At 34.3% G+C, this 21,129-nt stretch overlaps 1 protein-coding gene across 5 annotated transcripts in view; it reads right to left on the bottom strand.

Annotated features, from left to right (window-relative positions):
• Positions 1–885: 885 nt before the first annotated feature.
• The window catches only part of FXR1 (FMR1 autosomal homolog 1), a 56,970-nt gene continuing 36,726 nt past the window's right edge, over positions 886–21,129 (bottom strand). The window contains exons 10-18 of one of the 5 annotated variants that reach the window (XM_028162086.1): positions 20,761–20,870; positions 16,114–16,200; positions 14,869–14,926; positions 14,719–14,781; positions 8,824–9,027; positions 7,201–7,401; positions 6,410–6,490; positions 2,703–2,794; positions 886–1,956 (exon numbers count right to left, since the gene is read on the bottom strand). In XM_028162086.1, coding sequence (XP_028017887.1) covers positions 1,786–1,956; positions 2,703–2,794; positions 6,410–6,490; positions 7,201–7,401; positions 8,824–9,027; positions 14,719–14,781; positions 14,869–14,926; positions 16,114–16,200; positions 20,761–20,870 — 1,067 coding nt within the window. In that variant the 3' untranslated portion in view covers positions 886–1,785. Of the gene's footprint in view, positions 1,957–2,702; positions 2,795–6,409; positions 6,491–7,200; positions 7,402–8,823; positions 9,028–14,718; positions 14,927–16,113; positions 16,201–20,760; positions 20,871–21,129 lie in introns of all 5 variants that reach the window. The other 4 variants (XM_028162084.2, XM_028162087.1, XM_028162085.1 and 1 more) reach the window with 4 other exon arrangements.

The raw sequence follows: 21,129 nt of genomic DNA, 5'->3' as shown, positions 1-21,129 counted from the left end.
ACTTGATATTATTATTCAATGTTCAAGGACTGCACTATTCACACTACACCTTAAAATTTTCAGTTATCAGGGTTTTAGGAAAAAGCATGTAATACCACATCTTTAACCTCAACAGTAATAAATTTCAGGACTAGGGTTTTATATACACTGACCTGGCAAATATTTTTAACTATAACCTGAATTGTCCTTCAGCCATAAATTAAAATCACTTAGCTTTTTTATGCACATAACAAATTAACACAAATTATGCACATAAAAAATACTTTTCAGATGCCAAGTGAAAGAGCTGTCTTTCTTCTTGCTCAGTAGTTTTATATAATATTGTAGAGCAACTCCCATAAACCCACAATTACTTGATATCACCTTGCAACACACTTCGTGTAAGTTTGTATCTTCCTAAAATTAAGACATCTGGCTAAAATATTTACAAAAAATCCATTCGTTAGTATGAGAACCTTTAAAATTATTTCCTTGAGAACCAAAAATCAAATTAGTGACATTTCTTATTTAAAAACTGCTCATTGTACTTCTTTATAAAAATAACTTTAATAAAGAATCAAAGGCAAAAGTAAAATTCTGGATTTTACCCCAGTGCCTTCCAGAAGTTGCCTTTGATTAGAATTTTGTTACAAAGACTTTCTTAATATCAAATCTCTGATCAATACCCTAAACCATTCTATTCTAACACACTAAATTTTTTTAAGTACTAAGATTTCAGAGGATTCATTACAAAATGATAAATTGACCAGCTAATATTTTACTACTACTTATGAGCAAGTATAAATGCATCTTAAAAAGCAATCAGAATACTACTCTAGGCCTTTAAGTAGGTCCAACTACTTTTCAACAGTTGGTATAAAAAGTAGAAAGTTAAAAATCAGCAAATGGAAGATCAAAGTTTATTTACTACCTGCATACAAAAACATATTGCACATCAAACAACCAAAATCCAAAAAAAAAAGGAAAAAGGGAATAAAAAAGAAAAAAGGGGGAAAAAAGAAAAGGAAAAGATACTCTACTGAAGACTAACATGTAGTTTATACAGAATAAACCTTCTGGAAATTGATCTTTTCAGTAGTTCAGGTTATGTCTGAATGGACATGACTAATTCAGCTTAGTGTTTTAACTAAAGCTATGTTTGATTTTTTAAATACTGTACACTTTAATAAATAAACCAAACAAAGCCTCAATGTAGAACAGTCACTGCCAATATCACCCAGTATCCCTGCAGATGAGAATTTAACAAATGTATTCCAGTGGCCTGCAGATTTTCCTCTACATACAGCATTTTCAAAACACATTAAAACAGACCAGTTTCCAGACTAAACTAATGAAGAAATTACAATTCAGTGCAAAATATCGTAGACTGCATTTCACTCTAGTTTTCCTCAGGTGAAGAAGTGGTTGCATATTATTAAAAATGTAACAAAAGCAGCTAATGCTTTCATAAAGAATATTCCCTTAGGGATCCCACCCCCCACCCACCTCCCCCCATCTCTGCCATATTTTGAAAACAAAATAACATTTCCTATAGCCAGCAACTTTTTTTAATGTTACATATACTATTCTCAAGGCACATCTGATGATATATTTTATAACACAGTAGGTGTCAAAGTATGTTTAACATATGATTTCTTCAGGATCCCTCCCCTTTCTGAATTCCAAATGGAGGAACTGAAAGTGCGATGTAAAGACTGGCGATCCATATTCTATCTTTGGCAAGCTTGTACAAGCACTATTGTAAAATGTAATGTAAAAGAACTGTAAACTAGGAACTTCTTCAGTTTATGAAACACCATTCAGGACTGCTGCTTCTTGAGTATTTTCTTCTTTTAAGGTATTAATCTTTTCTTCTCCTGGAGTACGCTGTAGCTTAGAAATTTCATCGCCAGAAGCACTAGTTGGGCCATTTATTGCCTTTTCTGAAGGACCATGCTCTTCAATCACATCTTTTGCCTGCCAAAGGGAGACAACTTTTTCAACTTCTTTATAAATGAAATCTATAGCTGAGGAGGAAAATAGCTACATAAACATTAATTAGCTAATAAATAATTTTAGTTTCACATACCACAATGGATCAAAGAATTAAAACATTCTTAAAATTCAAAACAAATACCAATGTACTCCACCTCTCTGGGCTTTTCAACTCTTTATCTCTAGTATCTAGCGGTGCATAAACCACAGGAAGAATCTGTACCTGTTTACTGAAAACTTGCACCTAATTTCATTTTAACCACTGGAAAGCTCACCATATAAAAGATATAAACATTAATACCCTAAGTAATGCAAATAACCACCTACTTACTCACCTTTTCTTTGGAACTCACATTTACATATCAAATCCCTTAAAATATTTAAAAGAATTGAAACTTAAAGGTCTTTATCCACCACTGAGAAGAGGTATATTCAGCCTATTGCTCCCCAAATTAAGGCAACAGTCTCTATGCCCAGTATCTTTGGGCAGACTGAATTTTACGAATGCTATTTAGAGTTCTAAATGAAAAGTATTTCAGGCTCAAGCATGCATATTTTCAGTTACCTGGGGCCAAAAACAAAATCAAGAGTAGTATTTAACTAAAATATTACTGGTCTAACTGGGGAAACAAGTGATCATACAAGTAAGTTAAGAAGTGAAAATAAAACTAAACCATACCAAAAACAAAAATAAAAACACCAAAACCTACAGGTTAAATTCTCCTTACCATTTCTTTCTTGTTTTTAGCCAAAGTTTCCCTTGGGAGGTTTCTTTGTCTGCTCTGAGACTCAGCTCTAGAAATATAATCTGCAACTGTGACTGTTGAAGATGAGAAAAAAATTACAGGTGTTGAAAAAGTACTTCTAAAGTTTATTTATGGATAAAGAGTAATTTTACTTTTAAAATAAATTAATGGTGGGTTACCCAATTTCAAAATTTTCTTAAGCTGGGTACCACCTCCAACCAAAAACTAACCCTGAAAAATGTGCCTGTGGTTTAGTGCTGACTACAGAAGATTTCAAGCTGGAGAGCGAGGAAGCCTAGATTAAAGTCCTCTTCAACAAGAGTCCAGCCATTTGCTTCTGGTTAGTCTACAGTTGTGGGGTAAGTCTGACATAGAAGTCCACAACCAAGAATAGGGAATGCAGCATTCTAAGCCCAGACAGTGTTTGCACTTATCAGTGGGGGAAAAAATGGGGCAAACTGGGTCAAATCGTGGTGTAGCATGCTTCAATTTGAAATTTTCATCAAAGATGTATGTAAAAGATTTACTCAGAAATTAGTTGTTCTGGTTTTGTTTTTTTTTTAACATTTTTTTTTAAAGCACAGTAAGATATCCAAGTGTATTTTATGGTTCCTTTTTCACATTTCACACTAGAAACCATTCTGAGTAATCTAAAAAAACTGCAAGCAAACTAAAGATGACAGAACACCAACCTAAAAATGTGGCCATTGATCATGGTGGGAAAAGGTCCACCATTAATTCAGTAACCACTCCCTTTCCCCATCTTGCCAATCTTTCAAGGGACTGACTGAAAAGGTATTTGTGTTTGCAATGGCAGTAGGGATACGGGGAAAAAACTAACCCAAACTAACACCCTACTGCCAACCCAACTGCAACAAACTACCTCTGGTCTGCCAGTACACTGGACTGGCCTCACTTTATACTGCAGAACTTTCTCTTCAAGGACTTACAACTTAGAATTCACTGATTTGAAGAAATATCAAAATAATCAGCCTCTTCCTTTCAAAGCATTTACTTTCCCTCAGAAACTGGTGAAGAAAAATCCCTGATTATGTGGAATACGGTGTACTTTAAATTATGGGAGCAAGTAAATTACGAAAAGAATTAAAACTCGGGTAAATTTAAAATTTAAAGTCACTACGTACGGGAAGAACTAGTCCATCAGGTTCAAATTATATGAAAATAAATCATTTTAATATAATAAAAAGCTGGACTGTATTTACAATTCATTTTTCTTAATCATGAATTAACATGCTGACACCTTTCTTTATAAGATCCAAGAACTTTCTAGAACTATTAAAATGAATCTTTTTACATCTCAAGGAAACAACTTAATTCAGAATACACATCTTTAGAAACACCGCTAAATAAAGATGTTTCATGTCTAAAACTGTCTCTTTTCCTCCAAATTATAAGAAACTCAGTGTGCTCATTTTGGAGCTTTATAAATGGTCATTTAAATTCACTGTAAATGAATTTATAAATACATTTAATAATAGTTTCCAAAATTGGGGAGAGGGATACTATCAAATCCACTTCATCATTATATCTACATACACAGAAGCAAAAGCATCCTAGGAAGTATTCTAGTTTGGAGAGCACCTTAATGAATTCATTGTTTCCATGGTTGAGCCCTCAGTGACACCTGGAAGAACTCAGCTACTTGGAAACCCTGATGCATAGACACACATACTACTAAATTTGAACACGTGACAATTCTTAGAACTCTTCATCCACTATGTACAGAGAATAGTATACTTTGATACAGTTTATCAATTAATTAATAGGCACTTAGCTGGAAAGGTAAAAATTTATCAGTGCCCCTCCCCTACCAAAGGGAGGTAAAACTAAAAATAACCTCAGTTAATTCAAAAAAAAACCTGTTTATAGCCAGTCTTTATAATACAAGACACTTAAAAGTTCAAAACAGATTAATAAGTACTTACAATATCTAGAAAAAAATTAAGGCAATTTGTGCAGCATAATTTGGACTCTAGAATTTAAGGGCTCCAAAGTTAATCCACTGGACACCAGTATACTGTCATACTTTTCTTAGTAAAGAATACTCACTGCTTAATTTATACCAAGGGCAACAAGAAATTCTGAGCAAATAAGAACAAATTAAATAATTGTTTATTTCAGAGAATGTTAACATTAACTTTGGATAGAAGCTGCCTTCGTAGAACTCCTTCCAGGGGCAAAGGAGAAAATGATGTGCTTTTTCCACCTATCCTATCTTGTGGGCGTGGGTGTGTGTGTGTGTGTGTGTTGGTTTGGGGGGCAGAGGGCATGCTGAGAAAGGCAATGAGTTCTAAAGAGGAAATCAGTACTTCCAAAGAACAGAGTAAAACAGGAATAAATGCAGTAAAGAACACAAATCATTGCGAAATTATTTAAAACTCTAAATTACTCAAGTTTCGATTAATACCATGCAGAAATCGCTTCCTCTTCTTTATCAAAGGCTTTTACGTTATTCCCTTTATGTCCTTTGACTTAGTAATGAACCACCATCCACCTAGTTAATAAATTATGTTGTAATTTATTCTATCTCAAGCCATACTACTAATAGCTTAAATTTCCTTATTTATAAAGTACAGCCAAAAACGGTATGCACTGCTATGCCAGCTTCAAAAAACAAAATAAATACAATCTCTTCATCTAAAAGATATTTCTAACACTAAAGAGAGAGAAAAGAAGAGAAAACTAACATTTCCTGGAACCTTCTATTTTGACAATATTTAATTCCTTTTAAATTTACAACTATCTTTAGAACATGAACTTTCTTTTTCCCAAGAATGGAAATAATACCCTTAACCAGTTTTCCCAAATGTCTCTACAACCACTAAACTTAAAATTCTAAATAAAGATACTGGAATTTACATTCTTTATTTGGGGAAAACACAAGAATTTGCTTTGGAAAGAATGCAAAATTGATTAGTTTAAAAGGGGTTTATTTCTGGTGCACACAGTTTCTTCATTGTAAATATACATGTGATTCTCCGTACAAAGGAAATGGAATTATGTTCAAGATAGTATAGACACAGCAAACAAGTTTCTTTGAAGTTACTAAAAATTATATCTACTTAAATTAACATTCTAAAACTAAGTAAGTACTATTAATTTGAATAGTTAGTAGGTGTAAGGGAAAAGGCATCACACTACAATAAACAAAAACATAACATGCATTCCTCTTACTAGGAAAAAGACACTTTCAAGTATTTTTTTCATTTATACTTTTTTTTTAAACTGTGGGTATGAGAAACCCCACAAAAATGAGGTGCTGAACCCAGATATAGTAAGCAGGCACCATGCAAAAGCTGCCCAGTTTTGCCAATCAACCTCAATCACAATCTACAACATAGTTCCTGGGATGGCAGGCCCCAACTCAAGAATGCAGAATCTGCCAAGTGGACAAAATAGCGGTCTTCTCAACAGTATTTCCATGTAAAAAAATTGAGACACAACATTAGTTCAATTAGACGGGTTTACTACACATTTACGGTGTGAAGGAAGAATGCATTTTCTTAAGAGTAGTAGTCGTATTAGTTGAGTAAACAATTTATGCAATGCACATCTTGAATGTATATGCACAGGTGTACATGTAAGTATAATATATTTAGAAAGCAGACACATGACATTTTTTTTTCATGCTTGTAACCTGGTGTTGTCAACAGGTCCACGCAAGTTACCTGGCTGTCTATCTTCTGCCTGACCCCTGAAACGACGCCTGCGGCTACGATTGCGTCGCTGGGGTTTTTTTTCACTATCATCTGTAATTGCAAAGTTCACCATGAACTATTCTGACAAAAACAAAGCAAAAAACAAAGCAAAAAAAATAAAAAAACAAAAAACTTCTTTCCTTCAAAGATTTAAAGAAGGGGAAAGAACCTTTTAATTAAACAGGAAAGATAAAACAATACACATTACTCACAGGAAAAATACTTTTGTAGTTTGAAACATTCCTACTACATAAAAAATGGAATTATCATCCAGAAATTAAGAGGGTTTTAACTCTTGATTAAACTCTAAGACTTAATTTAAATTATCATCATTCAGGAATAAAGTTTTCCTTTTTTTACCAAAGTTAATGACATTTTAGCCCTCTGGAAATCAATGCCTACTCAGTATACACACCTTCATTAGTGTCATTTATAATAACATTTAAAGAGGCAAACTGAAAGCCCAATTTTGGTTTAGAACAGTAAGAGTATTAAGTGCCTTGCAGTTTGAATATTTGTATTGTTTTAATGGCATCAAAGGGTACTTTAATAAACCCTCCCAGTTTCAAATTATTTGGCTATACAACTCTGAGAACTAGACATTTAAGACAAGACACAAAGCCATCTACCTCGTCTGAAGTAAACACTAGGAAAAATTCAATTTGTGAATTGCATATGTTTGGGATTTTTTTTTAAAAAAAGCTTCATACATTAACAATATTATACAATAATATATATCTTTTCCCTAAGTGCTTACATACCTAGCCCATTTTCATTAACTGAAGCTGTATCAGATTCAGTCATCCCATCCATCAGAACAGCATCTTCATCAGTCCTTCGTCTACGAGACCGCCTACGACGGTTAGTACTGTGATGAGATTCGCTGGCATCAGTGTCTGCAGTCTGATCTGATTCTGTATTATCAAGTAAGCTGTATGGATTGCTGTCTGGATCTTTGAGCACTATATGCATGTCAGAGGCAAGAAATATTTGTTTAAGAGAGCTGCAGTTATTAGGAATATTCTGACCTATATTGAACTATATCAATTAATGATAAGAAACTTCAATTTTCCCCCGATAAAAATATACCCTCTCTGTCTTCAGACAAAATGTTTTCTGTATCACTATTTTACCTGAAAAACAACAAATATAAAAACCTTTAAATGGCAATGAAAAATTAAAACAGAAGATGGGCAGACAACTTGGCTTTCTACCATTTCTTTTTGACTTGTTTTGAAAACGTATTAGGAACTAGTATATTATTACATGCTACTTTTTACATTCACATTCCTAGCTAATCCTGCCCAGAGGCTAGAGAAATAAAAATGAAAACAAATATTCAGCTAATATGAATCAATTCCACGAAACAGCTTTTTGTCTCCATAACTGAGTTCAATGTGGTTGCTGCTTCTTTGTGCCAATGTTAATGAACTATTTCCAAATAATACTCAACACCTGCACTCCATGACATAATAGAACTCTCTTACTATGAACTGAAGCAAGCAAAACAAGTCTACACAAAAAAGCATACTAAAAAATTTGAAATTCTAACTGGTTATAGGAAAATGTGGAAATGAATGTTGACTAGTACTCCCATCTCCAGAAAGAAAGAGGGAAGGTGGAGTAAGGTGGGGTGAGGGTGGGAAAAGAAAGGTTTTAAGATATAATTTATAAGAAAAAAAAAAATACCCATCTTACCTATGTGCATTTATTGCTTCCACCAATCAAATTATAGAAGAAATTCACCTAATCACGATTTTTCCTTTCTAAGTTTCCTTTGGTAACAGCTAGCAAGCTAGCATCTTTGCAAAAGACACTAAGTTTATCCATTAATCATAAACACTAGGTAAAGTACATTTACTTTGTAATTCAGCATACTATAATTTTACAAACCTTGGTAATAGTGAACAATGTACTAAAATATAAAAAACTATTTCCCTGGAAGTCTGTAAACTGAACTTAGGACTTGAAGAATATCACTAGAACTAGAGAGTACTTTAAAGTCCCATAAAAAGTATGATTTGATCCAGCCTTTTTTTAAAATTTATTAAGAGTGGTTTTATTAAAAGTTGCCATACAATAATACGTTATGGTTGTATCCCTGACAATTCTCAATTCTCCCCCCAGCCCATTATACTAAGCAAGAACATTCTGAATATTCTAGCTAAACTTTCACTGAGAAACACTCTATAGTGCTTTTCCTTATGTTGCTATGTGTATGTGTGTATATATATATATATATATATATATATTCATTCCACTATTTTCCTCAGACAGTTAAAAGAGAAACTTCCAAAAATGAGTGGCCCTGGTAAATGAATTAACGTATATGAAATTATACTGTTTACCAAGAAAGGATTCTGACATAGTATATAAAAGACTACCAGAACTGATGGAAGATTTGCCACCACGTGGTCCACCACGACCTCGACCCCCTGAAACACTTCTGCCTCTTCCTCCTGGGCGTCTCCTGCTGTCACGCTGATGCCGGCTCTCTCGGTCATCTTCTCCCGCCAATGACCAATCACTCAGCTCGTCTTTACGCTCAGATTCAGTTTCAGATGGGTTAGACAGCTCAGAGTTTGTACCTTGGGAAAGAAGAAAACGTAAGCCAACTATATTTCTATTAAAGAAAAAAGTGAAATTTTTCAACATTTCCTGCTTATCATCGTTTAAATAACCCTACTGATTAGCTGCTCCAAAGAAAGAGAAATAAAAATGTTAATGAATTTGAAATTTATTAAGAAATAATTAAATGTTAATATTGTATACTAGTAATAAAGTATTTACCTAGTCAGATAGATTAAAAATTGAACTGTTTGGATGCGCAGAAACATAGCCAATAGAATTTTGCAGAAAACATACAAAACATTACACATATACAGTATGAAAATGCACTTAATATAGGGAAATATTTTTTAAATTTTGCCCATTTTTAGGTTTTTAACAAATTGTTAGTATTGGGTTGGCCAAACAGTTCATTTGGTTTTAAGTAAAAATAAAAGACACATTTTTCATTTTCACCAAGAATTTTATTGCACAATGTATTCACTCACCAAGCGAACTGTTTGGCCAACCCAATATAATAAGAAATAACCACTATCCAATATTTAAAAGCAAATTTAATCATATTTAGAAGAATGAGTATTTTAACTGCATACTGTATTCTACCATTATTTCACTGATTCTAGGTGGCACCTTTTTTTCACATTTAACATCTCTGAAATAAGAATATTTCTTATAATTGATGGTCTCATGAACTGGGAGTGTATTTTTAGTAGCTCTACATAAAATTATGTTTTTCACACAATAATGTCTTAAGTTAGAAGAATACAGCATTTGAAATCACTGAACAAATTTTAGGTTACTCTGAGAAAAGACAGCTTCAACCTGACAATCAATGGAGTTGAAGCCATTATCAGTGAGACAAAAACTTCAGCATGACTTTAAAAGTTTACAGACTTTTTCTAACATCCCAATGACCAAATTCAATAGTGACCTTTTAAAAATGCAAACACTGTAAAGATTCTATGAAAGCCTACAATATCATTATTATTATAACACAATTAATGTGTCAGATTTATATGACCCAATCACTATCATACTCATTCCCACTTCTATTCTTTGCTAGTTCTGGGATGGCATTTTTTCATCCATTCCTCTTAGCACAGAGGTATCCTATGCTTTTCAAAAGTTCATTTTACACCTTTTTTTTTTTTTCCTGGCTGCATTAGGTCTTTGTTGCTGTGCGCGGGCTTTCTCTGGTTGCAGCGAGCGGGGACTACTCTTCATTGCGGTGCGCGGACTTCTCATTACAGTGGCTTCTCTTGTTGCAGAGTACAGGCTCTAGGCACGCGGGCTTCAGTAGTTGTGGCACGCGAGCTTCATTGCTCCACGGCACGCGGGATCTCTCCGGGCCAGGGCTCAAACCCATGTCCCCTGCATTGGCAGGCGGATTCTTAACCACTGCGCCACCAGGGAAGCCCATTTTACATCATTTTGCTTTTACAAAAGACCTACACAAATACCTGTTTTCGCTAGCCAAAAGAAATCAAAGAGGATTTCTGCTTTAGGGGAAAAAAAGGCACGAAGAGAAAATAGCCTTCAGCATTTGCTTTGCAGCAAGCCATTACAGAGGCAGCAAGCACCCCAAACAGTGACAGCAGCACCCCCCAGCTCCTTCCCTCAGGAACTAAACTCAACATCAAGCCAACATAGTTTTGAACTGTGTCAGTGAGCATCTGTGCTTTATCTCACGTTATTTTGTGCATCTATTAGCAAGATGTGTCCTAAGGTAATTGCTTCTTCACTTTATGCCATTTCAGCTTACAAAAGGTTTCACAGGAAAACTCTACTTTCTGATAGTGTGGGAAACCTATACATGCAAATCTATCTCCTTAAGAGCCCAGTTCAATGTCTGTAGCTTCCAACCAATTTAACTAAAAACTAAAAACAGACCTCTCCCCTTATTTCCTTAAAATTAATGTGTATCTATCATGAAGTATTGTCATGTATTGTTTTCTATTTTCTCCAATGTGGATTTACTTCCCACTTGGTCTACAATATAATAAAGGGGAGAGCTCTGTCTTATACCTCTAAATGCCCCCAGAAGCCTAGCAACATGCATATCAATTTTCTCTTGAGATGTGAATTTGCTGCATGATTTTAAAGTTCTTATGCTGAACTCCCAAATAAGAAAGATAAACTAAAAATACACTATATTAACTCCATAGTCATTTAATGATAAAAGCAAAACACAAGAGCTCTTCAGATGCACAAAATGCTAAGTACTAAAGTACAGGGATTAAAAAGTAAAGTTTAAAAACAAGCTTACCAACTTCCTTTCTCCTTTAAAAATAAGTCATCTATCCATCTTTTTTTCTCCATATGCCATTAAATATAGATGCAGCTAGTCATTATATAAGAATGGGTAAATTAGACATACATTTTAAGAAAAATATAGCAAGCTTCTAGTACTGACATTCGAATCTTTGTTAAGAAATGAGTCTCATAGTAGAGAATGAATCAAAACACTTATTTTTCCAAATGACAAAAAAGAACTTTGTTAACTGATATCATGGTCTGGTGGAATAAGGGTAGTTTACCATTTCATGAGTAGCTAAAAAACAAAACAAAACAACCAAAAAAACCTTGGAATGTATCAGAACTTTGGGATTTATTTACAAAGCTATATACCCTGCCTGAAAACATTACCAAGATTTGAAGTTAGATGAGTATCTCATTTTTTAACAGAAGTTCCTTTCGAATTATCTTTAGAAATACAGTGTAGTATTTAACTCAGTATCATAAGCAAAACAATTTTCTTAAGTTTAACCTAAATCTAATACTCAAGATAAGATACTCAAAGAGGGTGTCTAAATCATAGATAGATTTCAGTAGATAAAGACAGCTATTAAGGTCAAGAACAAAAAAAGCTAATGAACTGGCTAGTGTTCCACTTCCTTCATATTAAACATCTCTGAGATGGCACAAGAAACTCTGCAGATGTAATTAAGGTTAAGGATATTGAGGTGGGAGGATCATCCTAGATTATCCAGGTAAGGCCAAATTAATCACATGGATCTTTAAAAAGTAGAGAACCATTCTCAACTACAGAGAACCAGAGATGGCAGCACAAGGACTCTCTGTAATTACTGGCTTTATCAGACGGAGGAAGCGGGCAATAAGCCAAGGAACAGAGATTGTCTCTAGAAGCTGGAAGTGTCAAAGGAACAAATTTTTCCCTATAGCCTCCAAAAGGAAATACAGACATGCCAACACTTAGATTTTAGCCCAGTGACACTCATGTCAGATTTCTGACCTACAGAACTGTAAGATAATAGTATTGTAAAAGCCTCTGAAATTATGATTTGTTGCATAATCAACAGAAAACAAATACTCTGTTAAAATCATTGCAATCATTCCAATCTCAATTTTGTAAAATATAAGTTCATGAATCCAAAAAGTCAGGGTGGGGGGAGGCTTTATAAATGATCCATGAAACCGATTCAATTTGTAATGGCTCCAACAAATAAAAAGACCTGTTTTTAACAGAATTTTAACTCAGATTTTCCCCTAAAACTTCTAAAATCACCTTATGAAGATGGTTCACATCCTTTTAAATGAACACGTATGCTGAATTTAATATTAACAGCTAAAGCCCCACATTTTATCAAATCCAACATTAGGTCATATTTTGTGTGCCATTTAAAGAAAATGCTGCCAATTAAAGTTGTAAGACATCATCCATTACAATGGATGTATATAACTTCAGAGACGTTAAATTCTTATACAGCTTATATATATATATATATATATATATATATTCACCACCTAAGAAACCTGCTATTAAGCGGACAAGAACATCTACAACCAAATTCAAATAATTTTTATTTCTCTGGAGCCCACTTTAAGTTCAACAGCTATTTCAAGAAACACAATGTTACTAGTTTGCAAAGATTCAGAGGTAAGAGTGCCATCTACTGAACAATTTGCATAGCTTTCTTCAATCCAAATGATATTCCTCTACCATTCTCATTTAAATTTATTTCTACTGTCAACAAAAGCATTTTGCTGAAGAGTGACCTCTCGTTAATAAGTGGACTTCCCAGAGGCTTATAAAATTGTTCAATGAATTCGTCAACCAAAAAACCAAATCTCATTATTTGTACTAGTAATCTGTACCTCTAAAATCATTCAGTATGTACTTCATTTCTATTTAACTACTGATTGTCTTTTGTATTAAATGTGCTTTCAGGATTGTAAATAGTTCTCAATTCTCAGTCCTTCACATACTGAACACAGTAACTGGAATTTTTCTTTTCAGGCTTCAATACAGGGTTAACTTTAAAGTAATGAAAAAAGGGAAGGAAAACTTGACCATCCAACTCTACAACAAATGAAAGACAGTACAAATCTAATATAACTCTGGCATCATTAGATGATCCTTTGGTCAAACATGAAATGTGGAAGTGGAATCTGCACACTGTAAAGCTTTCATGTATTTGTTTTCCCTAAATGCCTTCTACTCTGGAAAAGGCTTACGGAATTTTTTCCCAAAGCAGTTAGGATGAGCATAGGGGAGTAGAGAAGAGAGAAGAGAAGAGAGAAGGAAAGATAGAAGGGAAGAAAAAAATCAGGTCACTGCTAAGATCCAAGTCCAAATGCAGAAAAATGGAACAACTCCAAAGCTGAAGACGAACTGAGAAATTCAGGATTAGAGAATTGTTGACAATCACCATCCACTGGTCCCTTCCTACATAGGTTAAGCCCCACCCTCTCAGTGAAACACATTTTAGAAAAATGTTCATTTATAAAATGTTAACTAGGTTCTAACTTTTAAAGCCCTCATATTATTGAAATGCTGTATTTCACAAAATAATTCCAGATGTGAGATATTAATATTCAAAACTGCCAAATGAACCAATATAGTATATTTTAAAAACCAGTACAGATTTGCTATATGTAATCGTGGCACAGTGATTAGTGTATTTTTTCATTTTTACTTTTCCTAGAGGGTAGGCAAAAGATAAATCCTAGTAGTATCACCACCATCACTAGGTTTTTATTGGAAAATGTATACAATTGTACAGGGAAAATACCTGAGAAAACAAGTTGCATATATATTTATTCTAAATATTTAGAACAAACATGATCATGAGCTATAAACTTAACAAAAACATGTTTCATTTCATTACACACAAACCTTTTACTTGAACACTACAAACCTTTTACTGTCATTAATATAAAGCATGCTGTCACTATTAAAACATGTACCTCAGAACTATCTCCTGCCCTCAAAGCCAAGATAAAGTGATGAACTAAACAATAATTAGCAGGACTTCCCTGGTGGCACAGTGGTTAAGAATCCGCCTGCCAATGCAGGGACACAGGTACAAGCCCTGGTCCGGGAAGATCTCACATGCCGCGGAGCATCTAACCCCGCGCACCAAAACTACTGAGCCTGCGCTCTAGGGACCGCGAGCCACAAGTACTGAGCCCATGTGCCACAACTACTGAAGCCCACACGCCTAGAGCCCATGCTCCGCAACAAGAAAAGCCACCGCAACGAGAAGCCCGCGCACCACAACAAAGAGCAGCCCCTGCTCGCTGCAACTAGAAAAAAGCCCACGCACAGCAATGAAGACCCAACGCAGCCATTAATTAATTAATTAATTAAATAAATAAAAAATGAATCCTAAAAAAACCCAAAAACAATAATAAGCAAAACGTATTGGAGCACCGAAACCACTACCGAAAAAAAAAAATTTTTTTTTTACCATAACCGGAGGTGTAATTAGGGCCCCGACGACCTCTGCCTCTTCCACTATAAGACCTAGAACCTTGTACAGAAGAGACGGTACTTTCATCAGTGGCATATCCTTTCTCTTTTTCAGGCCCTCTGGTGGAAGAAGGTCTGAAACCCATACCAATCTGTCGTAGCTGTTCATCAATCTGCAGGCGTTCCATTCTTAGCTGTTCTACTTCCTATAACCAAAACAAAAAAGGATAAATCTTACATGTATTCTTTTGTCTTCTTAAAGCCCAGAGCTTGAGCTATACTCCAGTCCTACGAATGAAAAAAGCTGTGATCTTGGGCAGTTATTCAGCAAAGTATAACTGTATTCCTAATGAACACAATTTACAAGGTCATTTGCTAATTCAATTCACCAAGCATTTACTAAATGCCTGAGCATCATGTGCCAACCATGCTAAGTGCTACAGGTATTCAAAATAAAGACAATGACTCTTCTCCTTCAAGGGAATGTTTACACACAAGCATTAGAATAACCTAGGGGATGTTCAACAGACAAGTGCTGAAATAACCTATTTAAACAGCTAATAATTACACAAAATTACCAGATCTAGCCTTCAAGGAGTAAAAACTCTGCTAAATGAGGTAAGGTACCATTTATGACAGGTACTATTAATAACCTACTTTCCTATCAAAATAATGACACTTGAGTTCTGACCTAGATGAACTGGCAGACATGGTCATTCAGAGAATGAGGCCATTACAGGATGTGAAGGTAAGGTGTCTAGAGAAAGCTCTTGGCTAAAAGGCAGTAGAGTATTGGAAAGATGAGTTTTAAAAAAAGGAATGACATTATCAGGGGTGCTTTCAAAATATTAACACAGCAGCCAATGATATGAGTGACTAAAAGGAAAACATAACTAGAGACAGAGCAGTTGAGATACTATAAACAAGAAAAAAACAGCAGGAATAAGAAGAGTAGAAAATGACAATCCAACTTATAGGGAATTTCTTTTCTAAAACCTTTTCGCTTTATTCATCAACCCAGACAGACTATATTAAAAACAATGGTTAAGAATTATCAACTGATATCTATGGGGGTAGTACATGTGATTCAGAGAATATCAGTTACCAAGAAAGCCCACCTTCATTCCTGGTTCTGTGTCCTATCTGCATCAAACACAAGAGTGACCATGTCTTAAACAGTACAGAAAGAAATGTAGAAGTACAGCGGGAAAGAGAAAAAATGTACATGAGGCCAATCATTTTACTACAGCAAAAGACTTTTAATATTCTCACGCAGAAAGAAAGGGCAAATATGAAGCTGAATTAACAAAAATATTTAAAGACTTAAAATTTACTACAAATATAAAATTAAAGTTTAATGTGTAGAGCAACATGATATGAACACTATACAAACCTTTAGATAAGCAATATGATACTCTAAAAGAACTTGCACATTTCCAATGCTTTCTTTAGTGCCAACAAATACAAATGGAACCATCCCCTGTAAGAAAACACAACATCCTCAGTATTTAATATTTATGTTTTCTAATTTCTAATTCAATCTAATCTTTTAAGTATATAAACCAACTTTTAAAGAAATTTTCCATCAAACTGGCATGAATTTTCAGACTAGATATATCACTTCAGTAGTGCTTTCCTTAAAAACATAATAAAACCCATTAGCCAGGTTATCCCTATAATATGTGCTCAGATAGCAAAACTTTCAACATGTGTGTAATGGAAGGAGTACTTCGTGACCATTAATAGAATTACCATCTACAGACTCTCAATATTCACGCAATGTAAAGAAATTACTGATATGGGCAAGTAGTCACCAGTTATTAAAGCAAATGAAAGGATTAACCCAGACCTGGTTTACTTAGCTGAATTTCAAAAGAGGAAGGTTTAAAAAAGTGAGGAGGAGGAGAATATGATGATGATTTTTTTTTCCTTTAAAGAAGTAAACTTACAGCTTCCTACTGGCTAAGGGCAATGAACAGATCCTAAGTAAACTCACCCAGTCACAGTGTCTTTCCTCATTTTCTTGATTTTACAGAATAGTTCCTAACAGTTATCTAAACAAACTGGCTTAACTTTGGATTCTAAATATGGAATTAAGTGTGGCTTAACTTTTTATTCTACGTAAGAAACTACTATGTGACTTATTTTCAAAATAATTTTTTAAAAATTTAATTGAATTTTAGTATGGGAGATCAAAAAGAAGAAATGCACCAGGACAGTTGCTAAGGCTACAGTACAGAGCACAGCTATCATGGAGCTTAAAGCTGTAGTGACTATAAGGAAGTAATTACAACTAGGAAGGCATGAAACAAGGGACTCTAACTTAAGCTTATTAGGAAGTGAGAAAGTCTTGACAGTGTCCTCAAAAATTCACATGCAGAAAACAGAGGATACAAAGTGAATAAAAGACAGGGGAGGGGAAGAAAAGAGATCTAAAAAGTTTTAATCACATACTGTATTTCTGGGACTATATTATTTACGTTCATTATTTAATGTTCATTAAAAATTCACTTTAAGAAATATCCCAATTCTACAGCTGAGAAAACAATTTGCTCACCAGCCAATTTCATATCCAGTTACTTAATTCCAAATAACATCCACTTGTTAACTGCCAGAATCTATGCTAAGGAATAGGATAAAGTCCCTGTTCTAAAGGTAATCATAATCTCAGAAAAGATAATAAACCTTCCGATAATAATCTCATTGTACAGCATTAGTGATATGAATTTAAAAAGCACAGGAATATTAGGTAGAATGTGAATTATGCCATCCCAGATGTGGAAATTTAGGGGAATTCATAAGAATATTATTGTCATTTAAAGTCAATATTAAAAATAAATAAGACTTTTACAAAGTAGATAAAAAAGGTAAAGTCTTTCCAAACAGCTGATCTGCAAGGATTAAGAGAAACAGAATGCCTTGACCCCCAACTGGAGATAGTAACCAATAGTTACCTCCAAAGAAAAGGAGCAGTAAAAAGGCATCCTTAACTGCACGTATTTTACAGACTATTTTAATAGGTATTATAAACCATTAAAAAAAAAAAAACTGGAGTAAAGAGTAAATGATTATTACTGAATATATGAGTTTACATCTAAGTTATTTCAGTGAAATTTCTAGATTTAAAAATATTTTTTAAACTGATTATTTACAGTTAATAGGTGACATTGAGACAAACTAGCACTCAGAAGAAAACAAAGCTGATCCTGCTCCTGATAACATTACACCCAAAAAACAAAACAAACAAAAAAAAAAACTGGAGGGAAAAAACTAGAAATGCACTTCTGAACAATCTATGACCTGCCAAACATGACACAAAATTGCAGAAGTCAGAAGGCAAAAATATTTGCCACATACATAAAAAGACTAACTTACTCAAAATGTAAAAGCTTACACACTTCAGTAATAAAAAATGACAAAAAATATGCAAAGGACAATCTGTTTATAGAAAATGTCTTTCAAGCAAATGGAAAGATAACATGTACATCTTCTGGAATGGCACTAATTAAACTGTGATAAAACTCAGTATTGGCAAATATGTGGAAAACAGACATTTTCTATACTGGTGGAGGAATGTGTGGGAAAACTAACAAGATCTAAAAATTTAAATGCCATATACCCTTTGATCTAACAAATGCACTTCCAGGAATTTACCATTCAGTCACAAGGGATCTTTGTTGCAGCATTATTTTTAAGAGCAGAAGACACAAAAAGGCAACCTGACAAGTCTAAAATCTATGAGACATGATGGAAGAGAAAGACATGGACAGGACATAAATATAATTTATTTTTTACACCATACCTTTCTGTGCTATTCTAACCTTTACATAAACCGTGTTTCTTTTACAAGTAAAAACTCAAATCTAATCTTAAAAAACCTTAATTAACTGACTTCAAATATTTACCAGGTGCCTACTCTATACAGTTCATTATGCTAGGGAAGAAGGGAGAATATGAGAATTTGATTTCTTGACTTCAAGGAGCTCCGTAACCTGGTTTGGAGACATAAGATAAACCAGAAAACAAAATTTAAGACTTAAAGAAAATCATTAAATACACAATTACATAGACAATAAAAGCTACGGTATACAGGTGGAAAGGTCGTATCGGGCTAGAGATGAGTCACCAAAGACTTCAGAGTAAACAAGTTATAAACTGAGTCTCCAGGGGATTTAGACAGCTTTTTTTTCCTTTCTTTTTGGCCATGACACACAGCTTGTGAGATCTTAGTTCCCCAACCAGGGATTGAACCCAGGCCCACAGCAGTGAAGGTGCAGAGTCCTAAACACTGGACCGCCAGGGAATGCCCCTAGACAGCTTAAATTGTGAAATGGTGGCCCCAAATAAGCCAATATCAACCTTCAGATTTGTTTTCACATGCAATGTTTTGAAAATTGAAAAATTTTGTGTACTGTTTACGTTTCCAGCTTCTTTAAAATATGGGAAGAAACAGCAACACATAATACATGCATTCCTACACAGCAACCAGATTAAACGTGAGAAGCACATTTCTTTCCTCCCTTTCCTATCTTGTACATCCCAACGTGCTTCGTAATTTACATAATGTGCTTGGTATCTTTTAGCATTTAAATTTCTTAACTCTGGCACAGAAATGGAGGTAACAATGACCAAAACTACAAACAAAGGAAAGTACAATAACTTCTTAATTTATGAAGGAGGGCCTAGAAGAATTAGCTTGCAACAAGATGGTAAATACTGGAAAGCAACTGGGAATAAGTCAAGCTAAGGGAAGACTTAGATATTAGTATCAAGTTAAGAAATTTATAATTGAGTCATTAATGACCTTGCCCAGTAAACACCTTGATCTTCAGATCAATTTTAGGCAGTGGTTGTATGCCAAATGGATCACCATTATTTTATATATTAAGTATAAATGGGGACAGTGCCAATTATAACAGTATGACACCCTCGATTTTAATCCTCATCTTAAAGTCAAGAAAAAATGGGATTCCCCCCCCCCATTTGGGGCATGGTGCTTGCTTAAGAATAAGTTAAAATTACTTGAGGTTCACAGCAGTTTTTGAAGCAGTGTAGGATGAAATCAATCCACAAGTACTCATTTGTATAATAGTAAATCATTTCTTTTCTCTCATTTGTTTTTAAGTGTGTATTTACCTCCACATTCTAACTAATTAAAAGGAATAAAGGAAATGGTATCTTTCATAGGCATCTTTACAACATCGAATACCAGCTGTGAGGCTATTTATCTGAGCCAAAATCTACAATTTTCTCTGTGTCTCTCTCTCTTTTTTTTTTTTTGAAAAAAACTTACTCTGTCCGATAGGCAAACAAACTCTCTAGTTATCTATCATGCAAAACTGAGGAAGCTGTGAATGTACTGCTTTCTGGGAGATAATCTGGGGGAAAATCCTTGCCTTATGTTCAGACATGCAACTTATACAGAGTTGACCACTGGAGCCACAAAGATGAGAGATGCTTACAGTGGTGGATGAGAAGGAAAAAAACAGCACTGTGGACAAGACATCAACATGTAAGAAAAAGACTGAAAAAGAAATTTCAGAAAGTTGGCATCAGAATTACTAGCAACATAAAGCTTAAAGATTTCAATTAAAAAATGGTTAGGGCTTACAAATTCTAAAAAAAAAGGTCAAGAAGTGTTACTTATCAAGAATTCCTTCACAGCTGACTGTTTTGTTTAGAATATCAAATTCTTTACACTCTAAGTACAAAAAAAAGAACTGTTAGGATTATCAGTCTTTTTTTTTTTTTCCCCCCAAAAATTGGCTTTTTTACTGACGTACTGAGAAACCAACCAAGAGCCCAAGGCCAACAACTGAAAGATGATTTGTTTTCTAAGTGTGTTAAGCAACATTATAAGGAACAGAACTTTTTAAAAAAGAAAAATCTGCTGCAGAGCATAAGCAGTTCACCGGATATAACTTTCCTAAAACAATTTTCAAAATATAAAAAATAGTACTGTAAGTCAACCAGAAAACAAATGGGGGGCGGGGGGGGAGGGAGACACAAAACACAGGCAAATTATGTTTTAAATACTTACATCTTCTCTAGGTAGTTTATTTTCATTGTCTCCTTCAATTCTCACCCGAACCACACCAGATTTGTCTACTATTTCTTGAATAACTTTGCCATTCTTCCCAATTACTTTTCCTTTAATAAGAGAAAACATATATAATGGTAAGTTAAAAACCAACACTGCTTATCATGTCAACACCAGCCCAAATAATTTGACTTACTATCAAATTATAAAAACCAAGCAAAACTTCATCTTCTTACTCTCAATTAACTCACCCTAAAGACCACTGAGGAACTTTATCCTTGGTATGAAACCTCCTTCTCTTCGGTACGCCTAAGGCAACTACTATTAACTGAGATTGACAGTGCCACTCACATGTAAGCCATTTTCAAT

This window comes from Balaenoptera acutorostrata, chromosome 4, assembly GCF_949987535.1.
Source record: "Balaenoptera acutorostrata chromosome 4, mBalAcu1.1, whole genome shotgun sequence".
NCBI classification, from domain to species: Eukaryota; Metazoa; Chordata; class Mammalia; order Artiodactyla; family Balaenopteridae; genus Balaenoptera; species Balaenoptera acutorostrata.
This window is presented reverse-complemented; position numbering and strand designations above follow the sequence as displayed.